At 34.9% G+C, this 24,168-nt stretch overlaps 1 protein-coding gene across 5 annotated transcripts in view; it reads right to left on the bottom strand.

The window, feature by feature from the left end:
- The window catches only part of LOC137007322 (cadherin-18), a 100,674-nt gene extending 82,718 nt beyond the window's left edge, over positions 1 to 17,956 (bottom strand). For all 5 annotated transcript variants that reach the window (XM_067368623.1, XM_067368626.1, XM_067368624.1 and 2 more), the window contains exon 1: positions 17,657 to 17,956. In XM_067368623.1, the coding sequence (XP_067224724.1) occupies positions 17,657 to 17,890 (234 nt within the window). In that variant the 5' untranslated portion in view covers positions 17,891 to 17,956. The remainder of the gene's footprint in view (positions 1 to 17,656) is intronic.
- Between the last annotated feature and the right edge of the window lie 6,212 nt (positions 17,957 to 24,168).

Here is a 24,168-nt window from a genome sequence, read left to right as displayed (position 1 = left end):
TATAAATCAATACATTGCAATATATTCAATAATCAGGGCTCATCACTGTAAACCCTAATGCTCAAAATAACTAATTAGAGTAGGGTAAACTTAAATTAAACAAATTAGTTTAATCACATTAAACTTCTATGAGTATATAGAACTTTCTTTTTCTTTTGAGTTCATGAAACTGACACATTTTAAGTCATCTGAATTATTTTGTTGTTTTGAGTTTCATGAACTTGTTTCTTTTAATTTAGACAAACTTAAATTTAACTGAAACTGGGCTGGGATTTCTATTTCCTAGCATGCTTTGCCATGACTCTTGAAAGGGAGAGTAAATTCTAAAATTAAGTGTTATTTAATGGGTTTTTTGTTTGTTTGTTTGTTTGTTTGTTTGTTTTTTGTGCAAGCTGAATGTTATGTGGGAGATTTAGTAGTGTTTAATGCTTAGCTATACTAATTGAGAAGAGTTTCTGTGCGTGTCTCAAACAGCGCCCTAGTTCAGTAGTCTGGGCGCTGATCAGGGAGTCGGCCATTTTAAGGGCTGTCTCAATCGTAGAATCTTTCCGGGGCACTGAAACATTCGCTTGCTAAAAAGTCCAACAATGCAACATGAAAACCAGGGAGCATCGATGCTCTTTCCGCTCCCTTAACAGAAGTTCTGAAGCGCGAAACTTAAATCACGTGAGCCAACTCACTACACTTAACGACGCAAGATAGTTTTTAAAAATACAAACCAATATTTTATTAGATTTTAGCATAAACATACATCGACAGTTAATGAACAAACTAGCCAACATTTATAATTTATTTACGGCTGAAATGTTGCACGTATATGTAACAAGCAAAGAATGTATTATGATGCACTTTAAATAATATTACAAGTAATGTCAGAAAGATATCAGCTCTGCTGTTGTTCATAAATACCAGTAGTGATGTTGTACAATGAGTACGGTGGAACGTCCAACGTCGGTGGAAATAGAGGCATAAGTGTCCCAATGTTTAGTGAACCAGCGTCCTTTACTGTACTTACCCATGCCCGAATTCGTGTACACGATATACTGATTCACGAGCTCGGGAGCTAGGGAGCTGATTGAGAAACAGCCTCTGTTATGTTGGGTTTTTGGGGGGATACCATCATGGAGACGAGTGGAACATGAACTTAGATTTGAGAACAGATATATGATAAATGGTCTATATTGTTGAACTCATTCAGCATTGTGTTATCAAAAGCAAGTTAGCATTTACTGAATTATCTAGTTAAAGCTAGCCAAGCTTCATATAAGTTAAATATTTAAGTTGAGATTATATGATACTTTTAAGTTAAATGTATGAGTTAGCTTACTCAAATATTTAAGAGCAATCAAAATGTATGAGTACAAAATAATCTGCCAGTTCTGCTTACTTAAACTTAGATTTCTTAACTTAAAAATTTCTAATTTAACTGATTACCTCAATTTTTCTTGAGTTTAACCAACTTATTTGGGTTTACAGTGAATCCTCCAACAAACCCTTAAGCTTTAACACTTTTATGCAACTTATACAGTAGTTCCATGCAGACCAGACTGATTTACAAAAATCATTTGCCTGTGCAATGATGCTGTGGTTGAAAGGGAATTTCTAAGATGTTCCTAGGGTGCTCTCTGTGGTTGCTAGGTGAATACTTACTCTTCAGGAAGTTGACCTATGAACAGCTTACATATAGGCCTAATTATCTCTACACAGTAAACTGGGACAGGAGAAAGAATTGAACATCAAAACATCAAACACATCACATTTAAAGTGACTTGAAAAAGAAAGGGAGGATGTTGGATGTTGAATTATGTATTTGCATTTAGCAAAAAAAAAAAAAAAGAACAGTCATTGGGTCTCATTCATGAAACACGAGCAGAACAAATTTTTGTGTAAATCGTGTGTAAAGTGGTTCTGGTGTAAATTTTCGGATTCATTAAAATGTTCGTATTTTCCAAATGTTAGTTGGTACGAAAGAAATCTACACCTGCTCCCAGCCACGCGTAAATAGTGTGTTTAACATCCGAATGTTTTGCTCATTAATAAGGTTGCATTTTAATTCACCTTAATAAGGTACATATTTACACAGCATTTTGAAAAAATATTATATAGTAATTACATACGTTTTTTCTTTTTACTTTTATTGTGAGAGCCAGTAATAGCGTCTGCAAACGGAGCACTTTAATCAAATAATTAAGTGATTTCAATAGGGCTGGGCAAACTAATGGCCCCCTTCATTGTTATGGAAATTGTTTCCTATAAAATGGCGAAATCCTTCATTTGGTGTCATAATATGATGCCCATATAGTTGCCAGTCGGATTTAATGGGCGGGATTTATGGTAATTGAGAATGAGCGTGCACGCGCGTCCCATTTACGACTGATTAATTCATTGGAATTCATTAACACACACACACATTTCACTATCACTTCTGACGTTTACGAAGTATTTGTGAATCAGAAGAAGAGTTTTCGGGAAGGTCTCTTTACGCGCAAATCACTCACATATTTACTCGTATATTTACGAATGTTTCATGAATGAGACCCATTGACTTTAACTTCTGAACTGGAGGATCATCCTCTGAGATGTGAAATCTCAGATCATCTAGTGTTGATGTGAGATCTTGCCCTACTGCAATGTTGACAGAAAGAGAGAGGAGATGCAAGCCAAAAAAACCTGCTTAATTGATAGGAGGAAGATTACTCACAGCTCTCTAGCCGATGCCTACCATTTCAGTTAAGCTTATGACAAATACAAGACACTTCAGAAATAAATAATTTGGTATGGTGGTCCCTGCAGACTGCAAAACATAAGCACATTTACAAAACATTAGCGCATTTATACATCAAACTTGCATTACCGTAATGTATCAGGATGGTATTTATTTTCTCATTATTGTCAGTAGTGATTTTAAAATATCCTCATTACTGTAAAAGAGTCATTAAATATATACATATATATGCTAATTCAATGATTCTTTTACGATGATGATGATGATGATGATGATGATGATGAGAATGATGCTGATTAAACCATTATTGTTATTGTTGTTATTATCTTTATTTATTCATTTTTGTATAATATGTATTTACTGGGGTCAAACTGACCCCAAACTAACAGTCTTTTATTCGATAACAGGTACATTTCTGAAAAATGTTATATAATTTGTGACAAAAACGTCAGTAAAAGCGTAAGTATAACATCTGCCTAAAAGGCTTTGACTGTATCAAAGGCACATATTTAAGTCATTAAATAGTACAGTTTTTATAGATTATAATTGTTATTTTGACAAGCACTGCACAACGTGACCCCGAACATCAAAGTCCCAAAAGTCAAACTCAACAGAAAAAGACCCTGATGTTACCCTGTTACCCTGATGTATGAATACTTCACAATTTCAACAGTATTTCATTGTTTGTTTGTTCGTTTTTTTCACATTACAGTTACGGAAATTAGATTATGTCAATGACAACACAATCCTACAAAATACGCTTCATTTTCTTTATGCATATACATAATTTCCTACTTCTGTTGATTTGTGTAACAATTATGTTATGTTGATGACTCCTTTAGTTCCTTTCTGTGTTTAGTTCTTGTTCCCTTTGTTCCCATTTTTAGTTTGTTGCTATGGTTACTAATTGATTATTTGATTATGTTCACCTGTTCTTCATCCAGATTCCATTGTTTGTATCTATTTATACTTCCGGTGTTTCAGCTGCTCTTGTTCAGTCCTCGTTTATGTTTGCGTTTATGTGTGGTTTGCGTTTTTACTGCGATATCCTGTGAATTATGTAAATAAGGCTATATATTCTGGAATACCCTGCTCATCTTCATCTTTGTGTGTGTTGGCAACCAAACACTGTGACGATTTGAGGGTAAAATATGACCTGGATACGTTCTTGAAACCTTTTGTAAGATTTACCCACCTAAACCCCAAATGCACTTTCAAGACTTCTTTAAAGTCTTTGCACTTACAATTAGCTCTCTTTGGGAACTGAAAGAATGATCAGATGTGAAAACAAACCGGCACATAGCAGGGATGATGTCTGGCTGCATGCCCTCTAGATGCACAGGATAATAATTCTAAAAAGCCATAATTGACAATACTGTCATTTCCAAAGCATGGCAAAAAAAATGACAAGAGCGGTTAACGTTTCAGGAAGGCATAATGTGAACCCATGGGATACCTGTGCGCTGATGTCTCAGCTCTCACACAAGTAGTCTGCTCATTGCATGGTGTCTCAAGGCTCATTGGTTTTGTGATAAGGCAAAACATTGACAGAACACTGAAATCCTCGGTTCTCCTGAGTGTTTTATTGTCACTATCCAATAAATGTCAGATTGTGATCCACTCAAGCTCAGTTTAATGACTCAAGCACAGACTAAAGCAAACAAATACACACACCTTGAGCCATCCAAGCATTTATAGTCCAGAGGGATTCAACATTGATCCTGTTTACTTTTTTTAAATACACATTACTGATCTTATTGTGCCTCATCAGTGCACATTTGCAGATACGATTGGATTATGTTCACTAGGAGCCAAATGTTTTTTTTTAGGCACTGCTAGAGCAAACTTGCATTGAAACATCCACTTTTCATGATCCAATCAATTCCAGATGGATTAAACACCTACATTATTTTTCTCACTGAATATCTTGCTTCACTCAGAAATATGTCACGTTACAGAAGTAAAAGGGGTTGTGGATGCTGTTGAACGCTGACTAAAGGATTGTGATGGTGGTAAAGATTATATATATGCGATTAAATTGAGACAAAGATAAATTGAAATCTCACGCTTCTCAAAATTTCTCAACAGTGTGTCAAACTGTGCTCAGATTTGCCAAGATACCAAAGTCTTAAAGGAGACCCATTATACCCTTTTCTTGATTTTCTTGTTTTTGGGGTCTACTAGAGGAGGTTTTCATGCTTAAATGTTCAAAAAACTCATTATTTTCCCACATATTTGACATTGTTGCAGCACCTCTCTTCCCAGTCTGTCAGTAACACTCTGTTTAGTTCCTTTCTCTATGAAGCCCCTCCTTCTGAAAAGCGCAGTCTGCTCTGATTGGATGGCTGGACCAGTGTGTTGTGATTGATCAACCATTTCTAGCGCGTTTGGGAAATGTCACCCCTTACCATAACTGCAAGTTTCAACACACACTATGAATACAATTCAACCAGGCCACACCCTTTTTTAGCATACTGTAAGCCTTGGGTGGGAATTATTTAAATGTGATACATTGTGGCTTGCATGTTTCAGGGAGTTCAGAAACAGAGCTTATTGATATAGAGAATAACTCCTTTTGGAGTGAGTTTTTGCTTTGTAATTTTGCAGACCTTTTTCATTCTGAAACAGCAACATTATACTCTAAAAAAGTTGAAAATGTTAAAAGGCAATAACAGCACCCTTTTAAAAGAAAAATCAACATAACATATCAATATAACCTCAAATGTTTCTAATCAAATACTTCTGAAAGTAAATTATCTCACTGGTGTGTCTGCTTTTATTTCCTAAGAACGTTTAGGAGAACCATCTGAGATAGGGTTATTTAAAATGTGATCATGAATGTTACCCAAGTTATGAAAGAGAAATGTTTGAGCAACCACATTTTCCTCTGGGCTCAGCTCTGTAGACTAAAGAAAAGTGCAGTTTTAATAAAAGAGATATTTTCTTCAATTAATCGTAATATTGCACATGGCATTTTAAATCAAAGCTCAGCTGGTCTTCTAATTGTTAAAGGCATATTCTGAAGCTATGAGTACCTAACACAACACAAATGAAACACTTTAAATGCATTTAGAGAGCACAGATAAGATCCCAGCCATTGATTGTGAAGTTATAATCTGATAAAAAAAAAATATATATATTATAGGGGCCGCAGTATTGTCTTTGCAGCCCATTTTGTGGATAATAGACACTTCAATCACACTATTACATAAAGGGCTGAAATTAATTCCCTTGGTTATTTGAATGTTTGAGGCCAAGAAATGTGCAAACTGTAATACAAACAGCAATGCTGAAATTAATTCGTAATTAAAGGAAAGCGGGGGCTGATTGCACAGCCGGGTCGTCGGCGAGAGTGAACTGTCCGTTTCTGTCAGTAAACAGAGCACTCAGGCGAGCAGTCAGTAATTAGCTGAACGGTCAGAGCTCACACTCAGGCTAGAACCTCTCCAATCAGAAGACAAGTTAATGAGACTTTATGTTAGAAGCCCGTAAACAAAATCAGTTGCAGCCACAGTGAATCTGCACCAATTATTTTACATTATCTTCTCAAAAAACAATCCACTTTTTCTGGGTGCACCTCAATCAGAATTAAAAAAAAAAAAGCAATAAATGCTTGAGCAAGAGGGCTGCTGTACTAAATAAATGAGAAATCTGAATTTCAGGCAAAAAAAAAAACAAAAAACAAAAAAAACAACAACTAAATATTAGCTAAACATTTTATAAGCTTCCCGCTATTGCTCGTCCATATAATGGTGAATAGTGACCAGTATCAAAATTTTTAAAAGGGGTCCTTGATTATGATTTCACTTTTTTAACTTTAGTTAGTGTTTAATGTTGCTGTTTGAGCATAAACAACATCTGCAAAGTTACGACACTCAAAGTTCAATGCAAAGGAGATATTTTCTTTTAAAGAATTCTCTGTTTAAGAAGTACAACAAATGGCTGGTATAGGGACTAGAATGAGCTTCTTCCGGAAATTCTAAAATTTACATAAACCCCACCCCCGGGAACATGCAACAAAGGGGGTGAGGCCATGTTGAGCTGCTTTAGAGAAGAGGAAGAGTTGTTGTAGTCAAGTGTTGTTATCATGCTGTCATTTTACACTGGACGGCTTCACAAAACAAGAATCAATTCAACGCTGGATTTGCACAAAAGATTAACATGACGGCACATGCTAGTCGATGAGTTGAATCAACTCCACAAACTACAACTACATAAATTTATTCACTAACCATTCAGAAATGTCTGTTACTGACAATCCTTATTTTGGCTGCATGAGATTCTCCAGCTTTGTTGTTGTTGAGCGACCGAAGCGTGAGCTGTTAAAGCTCCGCCCTCTTCTGCAAAGTGGGCCAGGATCAGCAGCTCATTTGCATTTAAAGGAACACACAAAAATTGTGTGTTTTTCTCACACCCAAAAAGGGGCAAATTTGTCAAGCTATAATAAATGATTTGTGAGGTATTTTGAGCTGAAACTTCACAGACACATTCTGGGGACACCAGAGACTTATATTACATCTTGTAAAAGGGGCATTATAGGTCCCCTTTAAAAAAAGATTCAAAGGTATGACAAGAATGGTCCCATGTGACACATGTGTTCTTGGGGTACTGTATACGATAGGGTTTGATGAAAAACAAACAAAAATTCAATGTATTATTTAATTTATTTCAATAAATAAATGAATAAATACTCACCCCAAACTAGTAAACTTAAACTAGTATGTATGTATGTATGTATATATATATATGTATATATATGTATATGTATATACATATATATATACATATATGCCATATTATGCATCCAATAAATAAATTCCTTTTTAAATATATATAAAACACTTCTTAAACAACACATCATACAGTACATTCACACTGCTAGTGAAAGCATTCCTATTGTATGTATTTAAGTTTGGTGTAATTTACTTTCTGCTGCTGTTGCAATAATGGCATTGTGATAATGGGTTGGGATTGTTGGGATTACACACATACAGTACACCCCGTGATAAATTAAACAGGATTCATTGTGAAATCCCAAACGCTACACCATCAGGACTGCTGAACCCAACCCCATTCCTTTACACTCTGGCTCTGCTGCTTCCAAATTTGGTCCCAGCTACACAAGGGAACATAAATTTCACTTAACCTGCAGTCAGGCTTCTAATTTGGCCACTGACTTAGCTGGGAACAGGCTAATATATCACACTCTGTCTCTGCGCTGGCTCCTCTGACGCTCAGTCAAGCCCTCACTAATGGCAGGAAATAAAAGTGGCACTAGGTCAATAGAGCCAAGACCAGCCAGCTAAAACACAGGGTGGGCCATCATTTCTGGAGTGATAACAGAGTGCAATGTATTAACTTTATCAATTAAATTTAAATGCCACATATAAAACTGAATCCACTCTGTATATCAAATACAAAGATATCAAGCCAACCAAACATATAAAGCTAAAATATTAAAAGGCAAAGCAGATGTGACACAAAGAACACTGTGAGAAGAAATGTCTCCTCCACTTTAACAAGCTGTGTGTATGTGTGAGTTCAGTTTTACACTGTTAAAACACATTTCTTAAAAAGTATTTTTAGCATCAGATTTTCCAGTTATATATATATATGTATATAAAAAAAAAAAAGTAAGACTTGTCTTTAAGAATATATCTGACTTAATAAATTAGGGAATTAAGTTTATTTGTCTTACTCCATTGGCCAACCTTTATGTATCTTATTTTAAACAAACTTCATTAAATTGTTCTTTGAAAACAAGCAATATAGTAACAAGTAATGTTTTTAATGTAATGATCAAAGTGATCTTAAAGAACAATAATTTTCCCAGAAAACAAAAGATGATTAATAATATTTTTGTTGCCATGTAATGCCTACAAAACATGAAAAAAAGCTTTTGTACTAATGATTTTTCTTTCTGTGCACTTTTTTTTCAGTCATGCACTTGTCAATAACGTCATTATCTTAATTAGCTATTTATATACATATATATGCGTGTGTATATACTGTATATGTGCAGTCAAACCAAAATTTATTCAGACACCTTGAACATTTCATTCATTAATATAGTTTATTCACTATAGTTAAAAAAAAAAAAAAAAAAAAAAAATGGTAATAAGATATGACAAGATCTCAGAGTTAAACTGTCAGAAAAAAATTATCTTAATTATGTCAGATAACACTCAAGCAAAACATGGTCAGGTCAAAGTGTCTGAATAATTTTTGGTTCCAAATTTTTAGACATTTTACTGGTAGTCCACTGTATGAAGAATTTTTGGGTAATAATTGGGTATAATATATAAAGTCTTGTTTTAAAGAATATGTCTGAATCAATAAATTAGCAAAACAAGTAAGGATGCTTAGACAATTTTCCCAGAAAACAAGAGAAAATTATGATTTCGATTTTTGTTTACCATGTAATGTCTAAAAACATGAAAATAAATATTATATTGTCTTGTGGCGCAAACAGTTTTACAGTTTACTGCACTTTTACATTATTTTCATTATTTCCTTATAGTGGTTAATAAATCGGAAGTGTCGCACATTCACAGAAAACACCTTACTTTGCGTTGAAAAAATACGGTGGATAAAAGAGCAACATCTGAGAATTTTGGCTACAGCTGCACAAAATCAATTTTTTATTTTGTATTTTTGTTGGTGCATTTGACCAACTGGACTTGATTAGAAAAGTGCAGGCTAGGGAAAATTAAGCGATCTTTGTAATACTAACAAAGATACTGCACACACACACTGATTAAAAGCTCTTCAGAGGAAAAAAAGGATACATTTAATCAGAGACAAATCCACCTTACTAATTGTGAATATAAAGCTTGGTGGTGATTGATGAGTTTATTTTACTCTTTGACCTCATTCTCCTTCGCTCCTCCTCATACTCCCTCCATCTCCCTCTCCTTCATTCTGTCTTTCTTTGTCTCTCTCCCGCATCTCAAAGTCTTTCTGTCCTGTCATTGAGGGTTTTTTTCTTTCCCACACTTCATTCATCCTGACTCACATTTAATGAGACCTGTCTTCACTCATTTGGCCTCTACATTTTACAGCAATTTCGGGTCATTTTACTCCACGTAATATGATACGAAACATTATATGTGTAATAGACCCAGTGAATCATAATTACATGAGTTGGTAATAACTTTTCAAAACTATGTTTGTGTTTATTTAAGGCTAATTGGTGATAAGGTAACTTTTATGGGAATTTTTTTTGCTACAAATTCTGAAATAATGTCTTATACATGGATAAAAATGACTCAGGGTTTGGAAAGATCAGTTGCTGTCTTCTGTCAGAGGAAAATAAAAAGTGGAAGAAGTTAATTTGCTGGGTTTCCAAGGTTACAGGGTTACTGTGATCATTATTCAGGGGTAACAGTCTCTCCTGTTAATGGATGTTGCTGTACAAGTGTGAGACTTTTTATTCAAGGTGTCATTTTTGGAGGATATTCTGAGGGCGGATGATAAAATCCAGAAATAATGAGGTCTTTGATAAGTGAATGACCTGAAAAGGCAGTAAAAAGTGAGCAGAAAACAAGTTTTTAGACATTACATGGCAAATAAAAATCTTGTTTTTTTCTGGGAAAATTATCTAAGAAAGAATAAATAAATCAAGATATCCCCTGTGTGAATTTTCATTCATAAGGGAGAAACTGACCCATAATGTTAAGAATACAAGATCATCTTTGCTGTACGGAGGAATGATTGTGAATAAAACAACAAAGCTTAATATAGTTACCTATATATTTGATCTCTCTGTAATGAACATTTACTTGCGTGGCAAGCATTTACATTTTAGCTAAAACTTCTTAAGATGAGGCTAAAGTTTAGCCTTGAACACTTTAGCTTCCCCATCCTGCGCTACTCAAAGTGGAAACGGTTCCTTGATTCTGCCAGGGGACCATCCATATATAACCAAATGAATAAAACATTCAAACACCTTTTGTATCAGAATATGTCAAGACCTGTAACGCTGACAGAGCAGAACAGACACACTTGAGGCTAGAGGGTTTTTTGGATACATTATGTTGAAATATGCTCAAACCATTTATATAAACCTAATAGAAGACCTTCATAGGCAAAAAGTCAGTCATCAGTGGAGAAATATGAATATTTGCCATCCTTCTTCGGCTATCTGCTTGAGTTACACTGGATCTTTCAATATGCACTCTCTTGTAAGCTAATTTTGGATATAAATGTATTATTAAAGAGTAAGTGTAACATTAAATGTTAATATGGGAGTTTGTATGAAACACTTATGTTTTTAAACACAGAAGATTCTGCGGGTCCACATGGACCCAAAAACACAAAACACAACTTTAGCGTGAGGCTCTTCAGAACTAAGAAGGAGCAACTTTTTATAAGATGTGATTCTACATAAATGTTTCCCAGGTAGATCTAGTAGATCTACAGTTTGCCTGGAAAATAAAGTCATCTGAGCGTCTGGAGTCAGTTGTGTTTTAAAGTTAAATCAAACAACAAATGACAAAGAAATCACTCACTGCTCTTGACTGAATTGCTTTTGTAACTTCAGTAATGATTAATCTTCATTTCATTTAAACAGTGAAGATAATATGCAGCGTTATTTTATATTTGATTACTTTATCCATTTTCTGTACCTGAAAACTACTGTTAGATACCTGAAAAACCCGAAAAGCACTGTTTATTTTATTTGAATATTTGCTTTATTGTACTTATTTGTGATGTTGCTTGTAGTTTGATTGTTTGTTCTTATTTTCTTTATTTGTATTTGACAGTAGTCCTATTTTCCCTGAACATATCACATACCGAACCGTACAGAAACCGTGACCCTAAAACCGTGAGCAATTTGAAACGTTGCACCCTTAAAAAAAATAAAATAAAAATAAAAATAATAATAATAATAATAATAATAATATATATATATATATATATATATATATATATATATATATATATATATATATATATATATATATATACTATATCAGTAACTATATCAGTCTTTTCACAATATGCAGACTGATTTACATACTATATGAATATGCATATATAGCTATACTGCATGACTGACTTACTATAAACTTCACTCCAGACACTCCAGAATTAGATGATCTCCAAAGACACTAATCCAGTCTAACATTTCGGTGCCTACCAAAGAATCACAAGATTAAAAATGCAAGATTATGGAATCTGAGAGGCGTTTTTGCTTGTACGGCTAAAGAGAGAATCACAGGATTGTCTGAGTCTGTCTGTCTTCTCTTCCTCTTGGGTAATGTATGAGTGTCACATAGACCAAACCTGAAGTTTTTCAAGGACCCTTCTGTAAAAAGAGAGGCTGCCTGACAGGAGCCAGAACTGCACTGTTTGCCTTTCAAGGTCTGACAATATATAAAGCTGCACCACCTTGAATATTCCATCACCTGCACAAACATTATATATCATATATGTTACACATGTGTCTTCATGCGAAGCATGAGGAATAACATTCTCCCGATGCAGCGGATGAATGCTCAAGGATGAGTTACTACCTCAGTCAAGGACCTTGTAAGACAGTCTTTGTGTTGTGTGATACATGCTGTTTTCTAACTCATGCTTGGTTATGTTAAAGGAGTCAAAAGTACATGTACTGTAATACTTTAAATAAAAATAAAAAAAAGGAATAAATAAATAAATATTTTTTTCTAAAAATACCACTCTTTTCACAGTGCAGTGACTAAATTTGGTATAAATTTTGAATAACAAACGCAGCTGTTATCATTTATTTAAATTATTTTAAATAAATGTACTAACTTTTTTATATGCATTAATTTACATAATTATTTAATTAATAAATGGCAAACATTTAACATCAATATGAATATTTGTATTCATATTTATACATATTAATATTCATAAGTTTACAAATTAATATACATATTAATTATATAATATATATTTATGAAATCCTGTTTCTGCCTTGGATGAAAAATGTAAATGTAATACCTTTTGAACTCATACATTTTGAAATAGTCACACTGTGAGATATAAAGTCAATAATATTTAATAATAATAATAAAGTATTTAATTCATATACATTTAAATAATTATTTAATATTATTTTATATTAAAAATGTCAACATTGATTTATTAATAAGCATACACGTTAATATCTATTTTAATATATGAATCAATATGCAGAAGAATATATTAATATTTATCTATATTTTTTAAATATTATTTTATATTTATCATATATTTATGGAATCCCTTTCATGCATCAAAAAAAAAAAAAAAAAAGACTGCAAAATAAATTTAAAATTAGAAACACAAGCTGCATCCGAATTCACAGTACTCATAAAAGAGTGGGCAAAAAGCACCCGGATGACCTACTACTTACGGCGAGATTATAAATTTTGCATACGATGGACTCTTTACGATCCCATGAGGCCACGGGAGAAGATTTGTGAATGGCAGTATAGTGACGCAGATGCTGGTAGGTCACATGATAATGACAACATGGCAAATGTAGCATGTCCACATTACAGTCATACACACATTCATGAATGTACTTTTAGTATTTGCAAAGTAATAACTTTTTCAAAATAAGTATCTACTCAAGAGAGTATGCCGATTTCGGATGCAGAGACAGTGTCACCGTGAGATACAGTATAAAATCCATATTATGAGAAATAGCCACAACTGTGAGATATCAAATAAGATATGGGCTTCCATACATATTTTATATTTCACTGTGCTTTCAAAATTGCACTGGTATTGGTTTCAACTACAGAAATTTTGGTATAACAAAACCGTAATGAGTTGTTTATCCATGGTACATTCATTACAAAATTGCTTCATGGAACGCTGATGAGGCGATTACTCTAATCATATGATACTTTGACCCCTAAAGACTGCATGAGTCTTTTGACAAAACAGCTTTTCCGTTCCCTTTTATTCATCTTTGAGGATAAAGATGCCACCAGTAAGGCACTCATCCACATGAATGCAAGAAAATAAAGAGCAGTGGGAAGGTCTATCATCTCAGTTTGTCATCCCTCACGGGAACCTTTCCTGTTCTATTGCAAGCGTCTGCAAGTTTTAATTAAGCAAAGACTCAAAATAAACACATACACTCACATACACACACACACACACAAACGGAGGGGCTGAAGGATTAATTGTCTAGAGTCTTTGCCGATCTAATTAAGGGTCATTTCGCATCATGGCCATATTTTACCAGCCCCTGTGATAGAGGCGGTAATTAAATATGAGGGAGTTAGCCGCAATAACGATCTTGGGACCTTGCCTTTTGCATGCGCATGTCAAATTAAATCCCTCATAACAGCTTGCTCTTAATGGCATTTTATCGTTGTGGATTAGCATATTCTGTTGATGCTGTAAACTCTGTTCAATTTTTGTAAACTGTTTGAGTATGGAGCACAGCGGTGGCCAGAGGGCTTGGGGGGCAACTTAATCCAACCTGCTGTAGTGAGCTCACCAATCAGAGCTCTGCAGAAGCAGTCGTGCGAATATGCTAATAAAGGAAGACAAAAAGTAATTATTATTTTATGCAATTAGCAACCTGATAAGGTTCTATTTTGAAGTAAGGCAATTTTAAATTAATACCATCTGCTTAATAGCCTTGTAGCACTTTGGTTACAATGTCAGGGCACACTTTAAGAAAGTATAGTCCTGTCTGTGGCTTTAAAGAGGACCTGTTATGCTTTTTAAGCTTTTCAACTTTCTTTAGTGTGTAGAGGGGTGTGGCATTTCCAAAACACGCTTGAAGCGCTTGACCAATCACAACACACTGGTCCAGCTGACCAATCAGATCACATTGTGCTTTTCAGAAGGAGGGGCTTCATAGAGACAGGATCGTTACTGACAGACTGGGAAGAGAGGTGCTGCAACAATATAAAATATGTGAAAAATAATGTGTTTTTTGACCATTCAAGCATGAAAACCTACTCCAGTAGACCCTAGAAACAAAATCAAGACTTTGTAAATGGCCATGGCCTCACTCAAGTATTTCAACACCACACTTATATCAACATTTTATAAGTCTGAACAGACAAAATATGTTTTTACTCAAAATAAAAGCTCAAAAATGCACGAATCGCATTCTTTTGCATTTAATTTCCCTTTCATGCTTAAAACTAAAACATAAAGATGTAAATATACAAACCTTCTCATCTCATTGTCACAAAAATGCATTGTTATACCTCTAGATATTCTCTTACAGAGGCAATTTTCCATTGCTGCCTTCAAGTCCTCCTGGGATGTTTGTACTTGTGAGCTCAGAAGTCAGAATTATGCTGAGATTTGCATTCTAATTTTGCTTGGAAAATTGGACAGTTTGGGGACTAATTTATGCTTTAAATGTATTTTATGCTTCTTATAAATTATTCACAGTGAATGATGGCAAATGAGTGTCATCTCATAAACAAGCTTTTTTTTATCACTATTCTTCAATAAGAGTACACAAAAAAGGTGTACAAACTCAGCCAACAATCACAATTATACAACTTACAACCAAAAACAACTTGATTCCACCATTATGGTTCAATAATCCAATGTAAATTCCACTGCTGTCAATTCACAAAGTAAAGTTTTGTTGTTGTTGTTGTTGTTGTTATTGTTTTATTTATTTATTTGATGGCACCCACTGACTTCCATAGTAGGAAAAAAAAATACTATGAAGTCAATGTCTGGTTGCCAACATTATTTAAAATATCTTCTTTTGTGTTCAACAGAAGAAAGAAACTCATATAGGTTTGCAACAACATGAGGGTGAGTAAATGAGAGAATTTTCATTTTTTGATGAACTATCCCTGTAATTGCACACATTTCATTATATTACAGTTGATGGTTTAGCAGTTACAACCAGTAAAAGACTGTTTGAAAATTTATTTCAAAATAATGGTACATAACTAAAAGCTTGCTAGAAAAATCAATAAGAAAAATATGGCAGATTTCAAATCGCATACTACCTGCGATAGCCAAGCAACTGCCATTACGATGCATGTGAATGCTAACGGATATCTTTCTCCAGGTATGATAACCATGCTCATTTCCAGCATATTTTGGTGTCCTTCCTGACCGCTCACCTCATGAATACAATCATTCCAACATGATTTGAAGGCAGCAAGTAATAATGTCTGTCTCTTCTTCTATCTTTCTCTGTCTGCACGTCTGTCTCTCTTTTCCCTGCATTACCCTATGCTTGAGTACCCTGAATACTGATCAACCGCCACACATTTACATATTTCTGAAGATAAGAGAAGTCAGTACACAGACAACTTAACCAGCTTCCTACGGCCTCTTTGTGCAGCGCTTCAGTAGAGAGACGTAAAGCACATGGACATGACCTGCTGAATCAATCTCCGCTTCAGAAAGAGAGAGAAGATACACAAAGAGAATAAAAGGAGGACACTGGGATGGAGCCATGCCTCCCCGTTAACAGTCTCACAGTACCCATTAAACAACGTTTATTGAATCAATTTACAATGCGTAATGCAGTTTTTGAGTACTGGGGAGCTCAAGGACAGTGGCAGTGTGTCTTTCATTGAGCTTCTACTGTTATGTGAATGGGCTCTGGTGATACTGAATATCTGTTCATAGCTGGCAAATGGATTCCAAATTAAAATGTACAATCATCCGCATAAAGATCTCCGTGTATGACAATAAAAAAAAAATTACATAAAGTAGCCTATATCATTCATCTAGTAAAATTCAGACAAATGTGGTCACTGCAAAAGTTTCCATGCTGATTCCAGTCTGACTTGCTGATGCTAATAGATTCATGGCCCTATTTGCTATATGGCACGGACACAAAATTCATGTTTCACAAGATCGACAAGCCCATGAGGCAAACACAGGAGAACCGGCATGACTCTAGCCAAAATGATGAAGGCTGTCAAATCTCAAACACGAACCAATAAGTCAAGCTGCAGTTCAGAGCTGCTGTTTTGCTGTACTAAGCTAACTCCATGCAAAGACGTTATCGATCAAGGCCAGCCGGTACAGACAAGTGATGAAATAAGGTCAGAGGAGGAGCAAAAGGTCACTTGCTTGATTTACAAATTTATGTTAGACTGCTGTTATATCCCCGTTGAAAATAACACAAATCACAACAAGCACAATGTATCTGCTGGTCTTAAAGGCCACCAAAAGGCTAGGCTGGTCTATTTGGTTTTCTATATGGTTCTACAAGGGTGCGCAGCTGCCAAGGTTGGGAAACCTAACCATCTTAATTCAGATAAGACCACCAAATAACCTTAGGCTGGTTTAAAAACAAAATTGAGTCTTGTTGCCTTATTTATTAGATTTAAGGTCATCTATATGATAGTGTACTCCAAAAGTTGGCCGACAGATATACTCATTTAAAGTCCTTCCCTTCCAGGAAAACAAACAAAAGACACTGCTTAAGAAAAAAAGCTGGTTGGCTGGTCTTAGCTGGTTTAAGATGGTCAAGCTGGTCTTTCAACCTGGCCAATCTGGTGTTCAGCTGGTTGGTCAGCTGGTTTCCCAGCTGGACCAGCTAAGACCAGCCTGACCATCAGTAGAATTGGCCAAAACCCCTCTAAAACCAGCCTGCTAAACCAGCTATGAGCAGGCTAGAAGGCCAGCTAATGGACACCAGTTTAGACTGGTTGTAGTCTTTGTTGTTGTTTTCATGCTGCAAATAATTATTCATTGCTGTGACGTAACCTGAACACTATCATATATTAAAAATAAAACAGAAAAAGTAACAGCACAAATTATCTTCTCTCTGATTAATTCCATTAAAATCAATCAATGAACTTATACTGAAGTATATATTTTCAGCAGGGATGGTAGGAGTCAAAGGTAGGAATCAAACACTGTTTTCTGTTTTACATGCTGAATGTATAAAGTGACGTGGGAGGTAACAATTACAAAATAAGGGAATTGAACATTTTCCAGAGGAAATTTCATGCTTACCTTTCCTACATATTGTGCATCTGGACCAATGTGTTCCTCTAAGACAAAGAATTGGTTCCATATCCATCCCCGCTTGGGCCGATGGTGGACCTCTGTTTCTGTGTGGTTGTGAGTTGCATTGTGGCTCCTGGAAATGACTTTGGCCTGGCCGTAATGGCTCGCCTCATAACCCCTCTCCAGAAAACACAGGCACAAAAGTACAGGACACAAACAAGAGCTCGGGTTCACCTTCATGACTGCGAACGGGATCGAAATTCCTAATATTCCGAAACGATTCCAAAAACTACAGCAAAACTTCCAAAGTTCTGCAATATTCCAAATACACAGTGATATTCCACAAATGGTATATTCCAAAGGATGTAGATGGTTTCCAAACCCCCCTCCTCCTCCACCTCCTCGTCCTCCACCAACCAGCAGCCACCTCTACTCCTTATTCCCCCTCTCTGATGGTCGTTTGAGGGGCTTGATTTAATCAGATGTCAGACCGGAGGTCCAGAAATCTTGAATGAGGTTCATATTTCAGTCGTTCATCTTGGAAAGGCAGTCGGAATGCATTTACATCATGCACTCTAAGAGCACTCGAGGAAGAACGCAGATGCGTTCAAGCCCGGATGCAGACGTGTAAGACGACAGCAGCGGCCATGTTGAATATCCTGTGAAAAGATGAGATGCACAAGCAATTTTAATGTTTCATATTGTTGCATGATACCACAAGAAAAGGAACATCTCAAAAGACACTTAATTATGAGTACAGCATCATTGCTTAATGTGCCTTTTTGTTAACATAGAATTAAAATTCTATTCTTGTTGTAAAAGATTAATCGGTACATGGCATTTCAAGAGAAAGTGTTACTACATCCCAAATCGTATACTATAGTAGGTGAAAAACAGAATGTGACAAGAGTAGTATGTCCGAATTCACAGTGCTCATAAAAGAGCAGGCAAAAAGCACCCAGATGACCTACTACTTCAGGCGAGATTCTGAAGCGTGCATACTATCCCATGAGGCCACAGGAGAGGATTTATGAATGAAAATCAAGCAATGCAACTGATGCTGGTATGATGTTGGTCACTTGATTACAACAAAATGGCAAATGTAGCACGTCCGAAATTCATTCATATTACACTCATTCATACTAAACAGGACATACTTTTTAGTGTTTGCGAAGTAATTTTTTTAATTTGCGATTTCCGATGCAGCTTTTGTCTTTGTAATTTTTATTTCAAAATCGGAAACGACTTTCCCTTGATAAATTTAACCAATATTCAATTAGCTATTTAGTCAAAGTTTCAGCAAACTCAGATTCAGTTTGAATCCATTATGGTGTGGACCGGGCACTTTTTACAATTCAATATTTTGACATTTAAAATTTGGATACACTTTATTTTAAGGTGTCCTTGTTACAGTGTAATTATACATTTAAGTATGGTGTAATAATAACGTACTTACTACATGGTTAGGGTTTGGTTTAGGGTTAGTTGCAGGTAATTATACATAATATACTGTTATTACTTCTCTGAAAGATTACACAAGTAAAATGGCAATGTACACCAATGGTAAAGGAAAGTATGCCCAAAAATGAACATTTTGTCATCATTTATTCTCAGCATCCACTTGGACATTCTTTCATCCTATTTCATCTTTTATGAAAGATTTCTCAATAACAGAGTCGGACCAACATGAGGGTGAGTAAATGAAGACGGATTTTTCATTTTTGGGTGAACAATTCCATTAAAAGTAATTCATGAATTTTCCTTACAGAGAACCAAAACAACAGATGCTTGGCACAGTAAGTCCGTAACTAATTATCTCGAAGTTATAATCAATATTTTGCTGTTTAACAAGGCTTGGCATAATGCAGTACCTTTGGATTCAGTCATATGCAGTGACTGCAGTGCAGACAGAACACATTCACAATGCAGTCAAATATAGTTTCTCATCCTAAATTAGCAGCATGTAGATGAGTTAATATGAAGATGTAAAAGTATATCTAATGTAAAATGATTAACTCTCAGAAGGATTGCACTTGTGTAACCTGAAATTTTTGAGTGTTCTTGGTGATATAAGGGGGTTGCTAAACCAGGCAAGGACAAGACACTTTCGTCATGCTTCAGTAATAAACAGAAGACAAACATTTAATCATAAAATGTTAGAGATCATAGTTTGGAGCCACAAGCAGCATATTTAGTTTAATGAATGCATAAATGCTAATCTCTTTCTATGCACTAACAGCACTCTCATCAAGGTTTAAAAGGTCAGAAATATTATAAAATATCATGAAATGTGAGAAATGGAGAGGATTTTGCATTCAGTCAATTACCACAGCAAGTAATTCTGACTTGACTAAAAATATGTTTATGCTAACATACAGTTTTATTAGGGTCGCCTGCAAATGACCATTTATGCTGCATCAGAGAATTCTGAAAATTTGATTTAAATGAGAATGGTGCATGTCAAAGATGCAGGAAAATGTCAAGGATTTGAAAGAGTGAAAGTTCTTCATGCAAGCATAAAAATGATAAACTTTTGCTGCAATGCAATCTGACTATGAAATCTTAAAGATTTGCAGCAATGCCATAGGTGAACCATTGTTGTTTCCCAAAACTACATTTCAATGAACACTTCTTAACAGTTCTTAGTGTGAAGAACGTTTTAATAATCAGAAGAACCTTTATTCCACTATAAAGAACTTGTTGTGGGATGGAAATGTTCTGTGGATGTAACAGGTTCTTCATGAAACCACAGATGCCTGTATTTTTAATTCTGGTTCAGCTAATGAACAAACTCCATTAGAGCTTTCTTTTGTGTGCCTTAACTAATATAAAGAACACATGCATGCATCAATTAATAATCTCATTGAATGGTCTGTATCTACAGTAAATGGAGTTTTAAAATAGAAATCCAATGTGTATGCATTCAACAGTTTGCATTTCTTTAAAGTCAGCTAATTTCAGGATGACAGAACATCCAACTAAGAAACCACTACAGCTTGAGCATGGATGAGAATATAACTCAACCAATGGTTCTAAAAGCATTTAGAAGCTTCCAAATCTAATACTGTCATGGGCGTCAAATCCTTTAAACGGTAAACAGTGGAAATCCCCTTAAAAAATGTACATGGATTAAAAATATGTTCTGGATTCTTGGATAATCCTCATGTTTGAGCAAGCTCTTCACTCTGGAAATAATGCAGCTCGCATTTAGTCACTGGTGACACCTATAAAAAGAGCTAGTTGTTAAATCAAGACTTCCATCTGAGAGGGAGACAAATTGTGTATTGTGGTTTAAAAAAAAGAGAAGTGTGCATCCTGATCTGTCAGGAATGACTGCTCTTAAGAATACAAGAGTGTCAGCATTCTCAGTCAAAAAACTAACTATCCTAAACATACCTGTGTCTATGGACTATCCCCTCAATGTAACTCAATTCAATCAGCTGGATAGCAAATAGCAGAAGGACACTTCCACAAAACAAGTCCTTGTATGTATAATCAGTGCAGTGTTTCACAAAGTGCGGTTACTGGAAGAGACCCTGAACATACAACATGACACAATGTTTAGTGAATAATAACTCACATTTAGAGCTGGCCTTACACAAAGCTACTGTATGCCTTAGAAGACTTAGGAAACAGCACACAAACTTCATAAAAATATAATAAAAATAAGTTTAAACTTTCAAAGCTTAAGTCTAACCCCTCCTGTTCAAACCACCCGCTCTAAACGGGACTTGAACCCGGGTCCGCCGACATGGGAGTTGGGCCCTCTAACAAGGAAGCTAAAGACCGCAGTCTCTAGCGTCAGTGGCTAGAGCTCCTCTTGAGATCAGGGGATTGAGGTTTACATGCACAGCTCTTTTCAGCCTACGTCCGTTAAGCCCAACCCTCCTAATACCTAATGTTCTGCTCCGTTCCGTGCCCCCTTCTACGATTACATTTATCGTTAGACCCCTAATATATATTGTAAACATGATCTCACCAAGTACAACATGTTCTGGAACAACATTCAAATCAACCAATCAGATATGAGGCGTAAGTTTACAGTTTATGTCATGTTTAGGCTTACAAGGATTAGTTGCTTCTACACCATTCTATACTAAATTTTCAGACAGGAATGTTGTTCCAGGATCAATAAAACATGTTGATCCAGGAACACGTCCGTCCATCCATCCAACAAGAAGAAGCGCCCCAGAGATGTCACTAAGATGGCCCTGAGTGAACTGAATGGCTTCACCCTCTGCACTGCTGCTCTCTGAGGTGAGGTGGTGGGGCATTATCCTGTGGACTGGATTTGACAAGGTGTGTTTGGGATTTAAATTGCTCTGATGTGTGTGTGTGTGCATGTGTGTCGGCACCTCCTGAGTTGCTCTTCAATCAGAGCGCTGATGTAATGATTGTATTCCTGATTAAAATTAAAACACCCTTTCCATCCACCACCCCCATTTCTTTTCCTCTCAGTCCACTGGTTAAAGCTCACAGCTGTGTTCAATCAATGGCAGCTGGTCTCCAGTAGGGAAGTATTCATACAGTGGTGGGGACTTTCTCTACTGTCTCATCAGAGAGCAGCAGGATAGGTATTTCAAGCCATAATGGTTTAGATTACAAAATAAGTATTGGGTTCTGCTCATAAATCTGTATTATTTTTAGCAGTAAAATGGAATGTCAGTAGTGTTTAGAACAGTTTCTCAAAAGAATAGTAGAAACATGTAGCGAGTCATTATTCATATTGGGACTAGTTTTCCTTTAGGAGGTCCAGACAAATAGTTCTAATTTATTTGGTAACCTTTTGATTTTATTAACATTTTATATTAAATATACTATATTTTATATTATTTCACTTATTTTTTGTTTTATTAAATGACTTTATTATTAATACTATTTTTATTCATTAAGCATGCATTAAAGTACGGAAGCTTGTTTACGCTTCTAAATTTAAAAAAAAAAAAAAAAGAAAAAAAAAAGGTAATTGTGACTATCTCACAATTACAAGTTTTTATTATGCAATTCTGACTTTTTTTCTCAGAATTGCGAGATATAAACTCACAATTGTGTTTTAAAATCAGAATTGCATGATATAAACTCGCAATCTTAATGACTTTTTTCCCAGAATTGTGAGTATATATCGCAATTCTGACTTTATGACATAAGTATGACATATATAAACTTGCAATTCTGAGAAAAAAAAAACATCAGTCTTTTTTCCCTCACAACTGCATTGCAACACGCAATTGTGAGTTTATACCTCACAATTCTGACTTTATATCACGCAATTCAGACTGTATAACTCGCAATTCTGACTTTATATCACAATTCAGACTGTATAACTCGCAATTCTGACTTTATATCACAATTCAGACTGTATAACTCGCAATTCTGACTTTATATCATGCAATTCAGACTGTATAACTCGCAATTCTGACTTTATATCACAATTCAGACTGTATAACTCGCAATTCTGACTTTATATCATGCAATTCAGACTGTATAACTCGCAATTCTGACTTTATATCATGCAATTTTTTATTTCATGGTGGAAACAAGCTTGCATATTAAATTGATGAAAAGTGACAGTAAATACATTTATAATGTTACAAAACATTTCTATTTCAAATAAATGCTGTTCTTTTTAACTTTCTATTTATCAGAGGTTCCTAAAAATATATAACACGGTTTATACAAAACAGGGCTCCAGACAAAACAATTCATTAGGGAGCCATTAGCTCCTATAGGGGGAAAAAAAATAATTTTATAATAATTTTTTAAGAGCCACACAACAATGAACTTAAAATTTTAAATCACTTACTTTTATAAATCTCCCCTTTACAGTTTCAGCATTTTCATCTTGTGACTTTTCTGGGAAATGAATGTCACTATTTTAACTTAATACTATTATAGTTTTTGTTAATATTTTGAATACGATTAGATATTTATATTTTCTGCTTTCATTTTTTAAGTTTTATTTATTTATTTTGTTTAGTTTTATTTTTTGTTGTTTTTAAACATGTCTATTTAGTTTGTATAGATTTTTATTTTAGTATTAACATTTATTTCAAGCAATAAAAAATGATTTTAATGTTAACTATAATAACCCTGAATGCAGTAAAATCTTAACATTGAATAATATGTGTCAAATAACGTTCTTAGTCCTTCCTTCCTGAAGCTATAACAGTTTACTTTGAATCAAAAGAAAATAAATATAAATATATGGAAATAAATATATAAATATATTGAATTTGGTTTGTGTAACCAAATAACAAATAGAGGCAATTGATATACATACTGCTTGAGTTTGATTACTTTGAAATACAGCGGGACTCTTATTTTGAAATGTCCGTACTTTTACTTTACTTTTGCTTCACATTCAAATTCAGATGAGGATTAAAAAATTACGTTGCTACAACCGTTTACAACACACTACAATATAAATAATATAAAGTAAACTTTTTGATAATTGATCAGCATTAGTTCATAAGCATTCGATTGACAAATGTGCACTAATCATTGAATGCCAGCTGCTC

Source organism: Chanodichthys erythropterus, chromosome 19, assembly GCF_024489055.1.
Source record: "Chanodichthys erythropterus isolate Z2021 chromosome 19, ASM2448905v1, whole genome shotgun sequence".
Classification (NCBI taxonomy): Eukaryota; Metazoa; Chordata; class Actinopteri; order Cypriniformes; family Xenocyprididae; genus Chanodichthys; species Chanodichthys erythropterus.
Note: the sequence above shows the minus strand (reverse complement) of the source record. Positions and strands in the feature narration are given on the sequence as shown.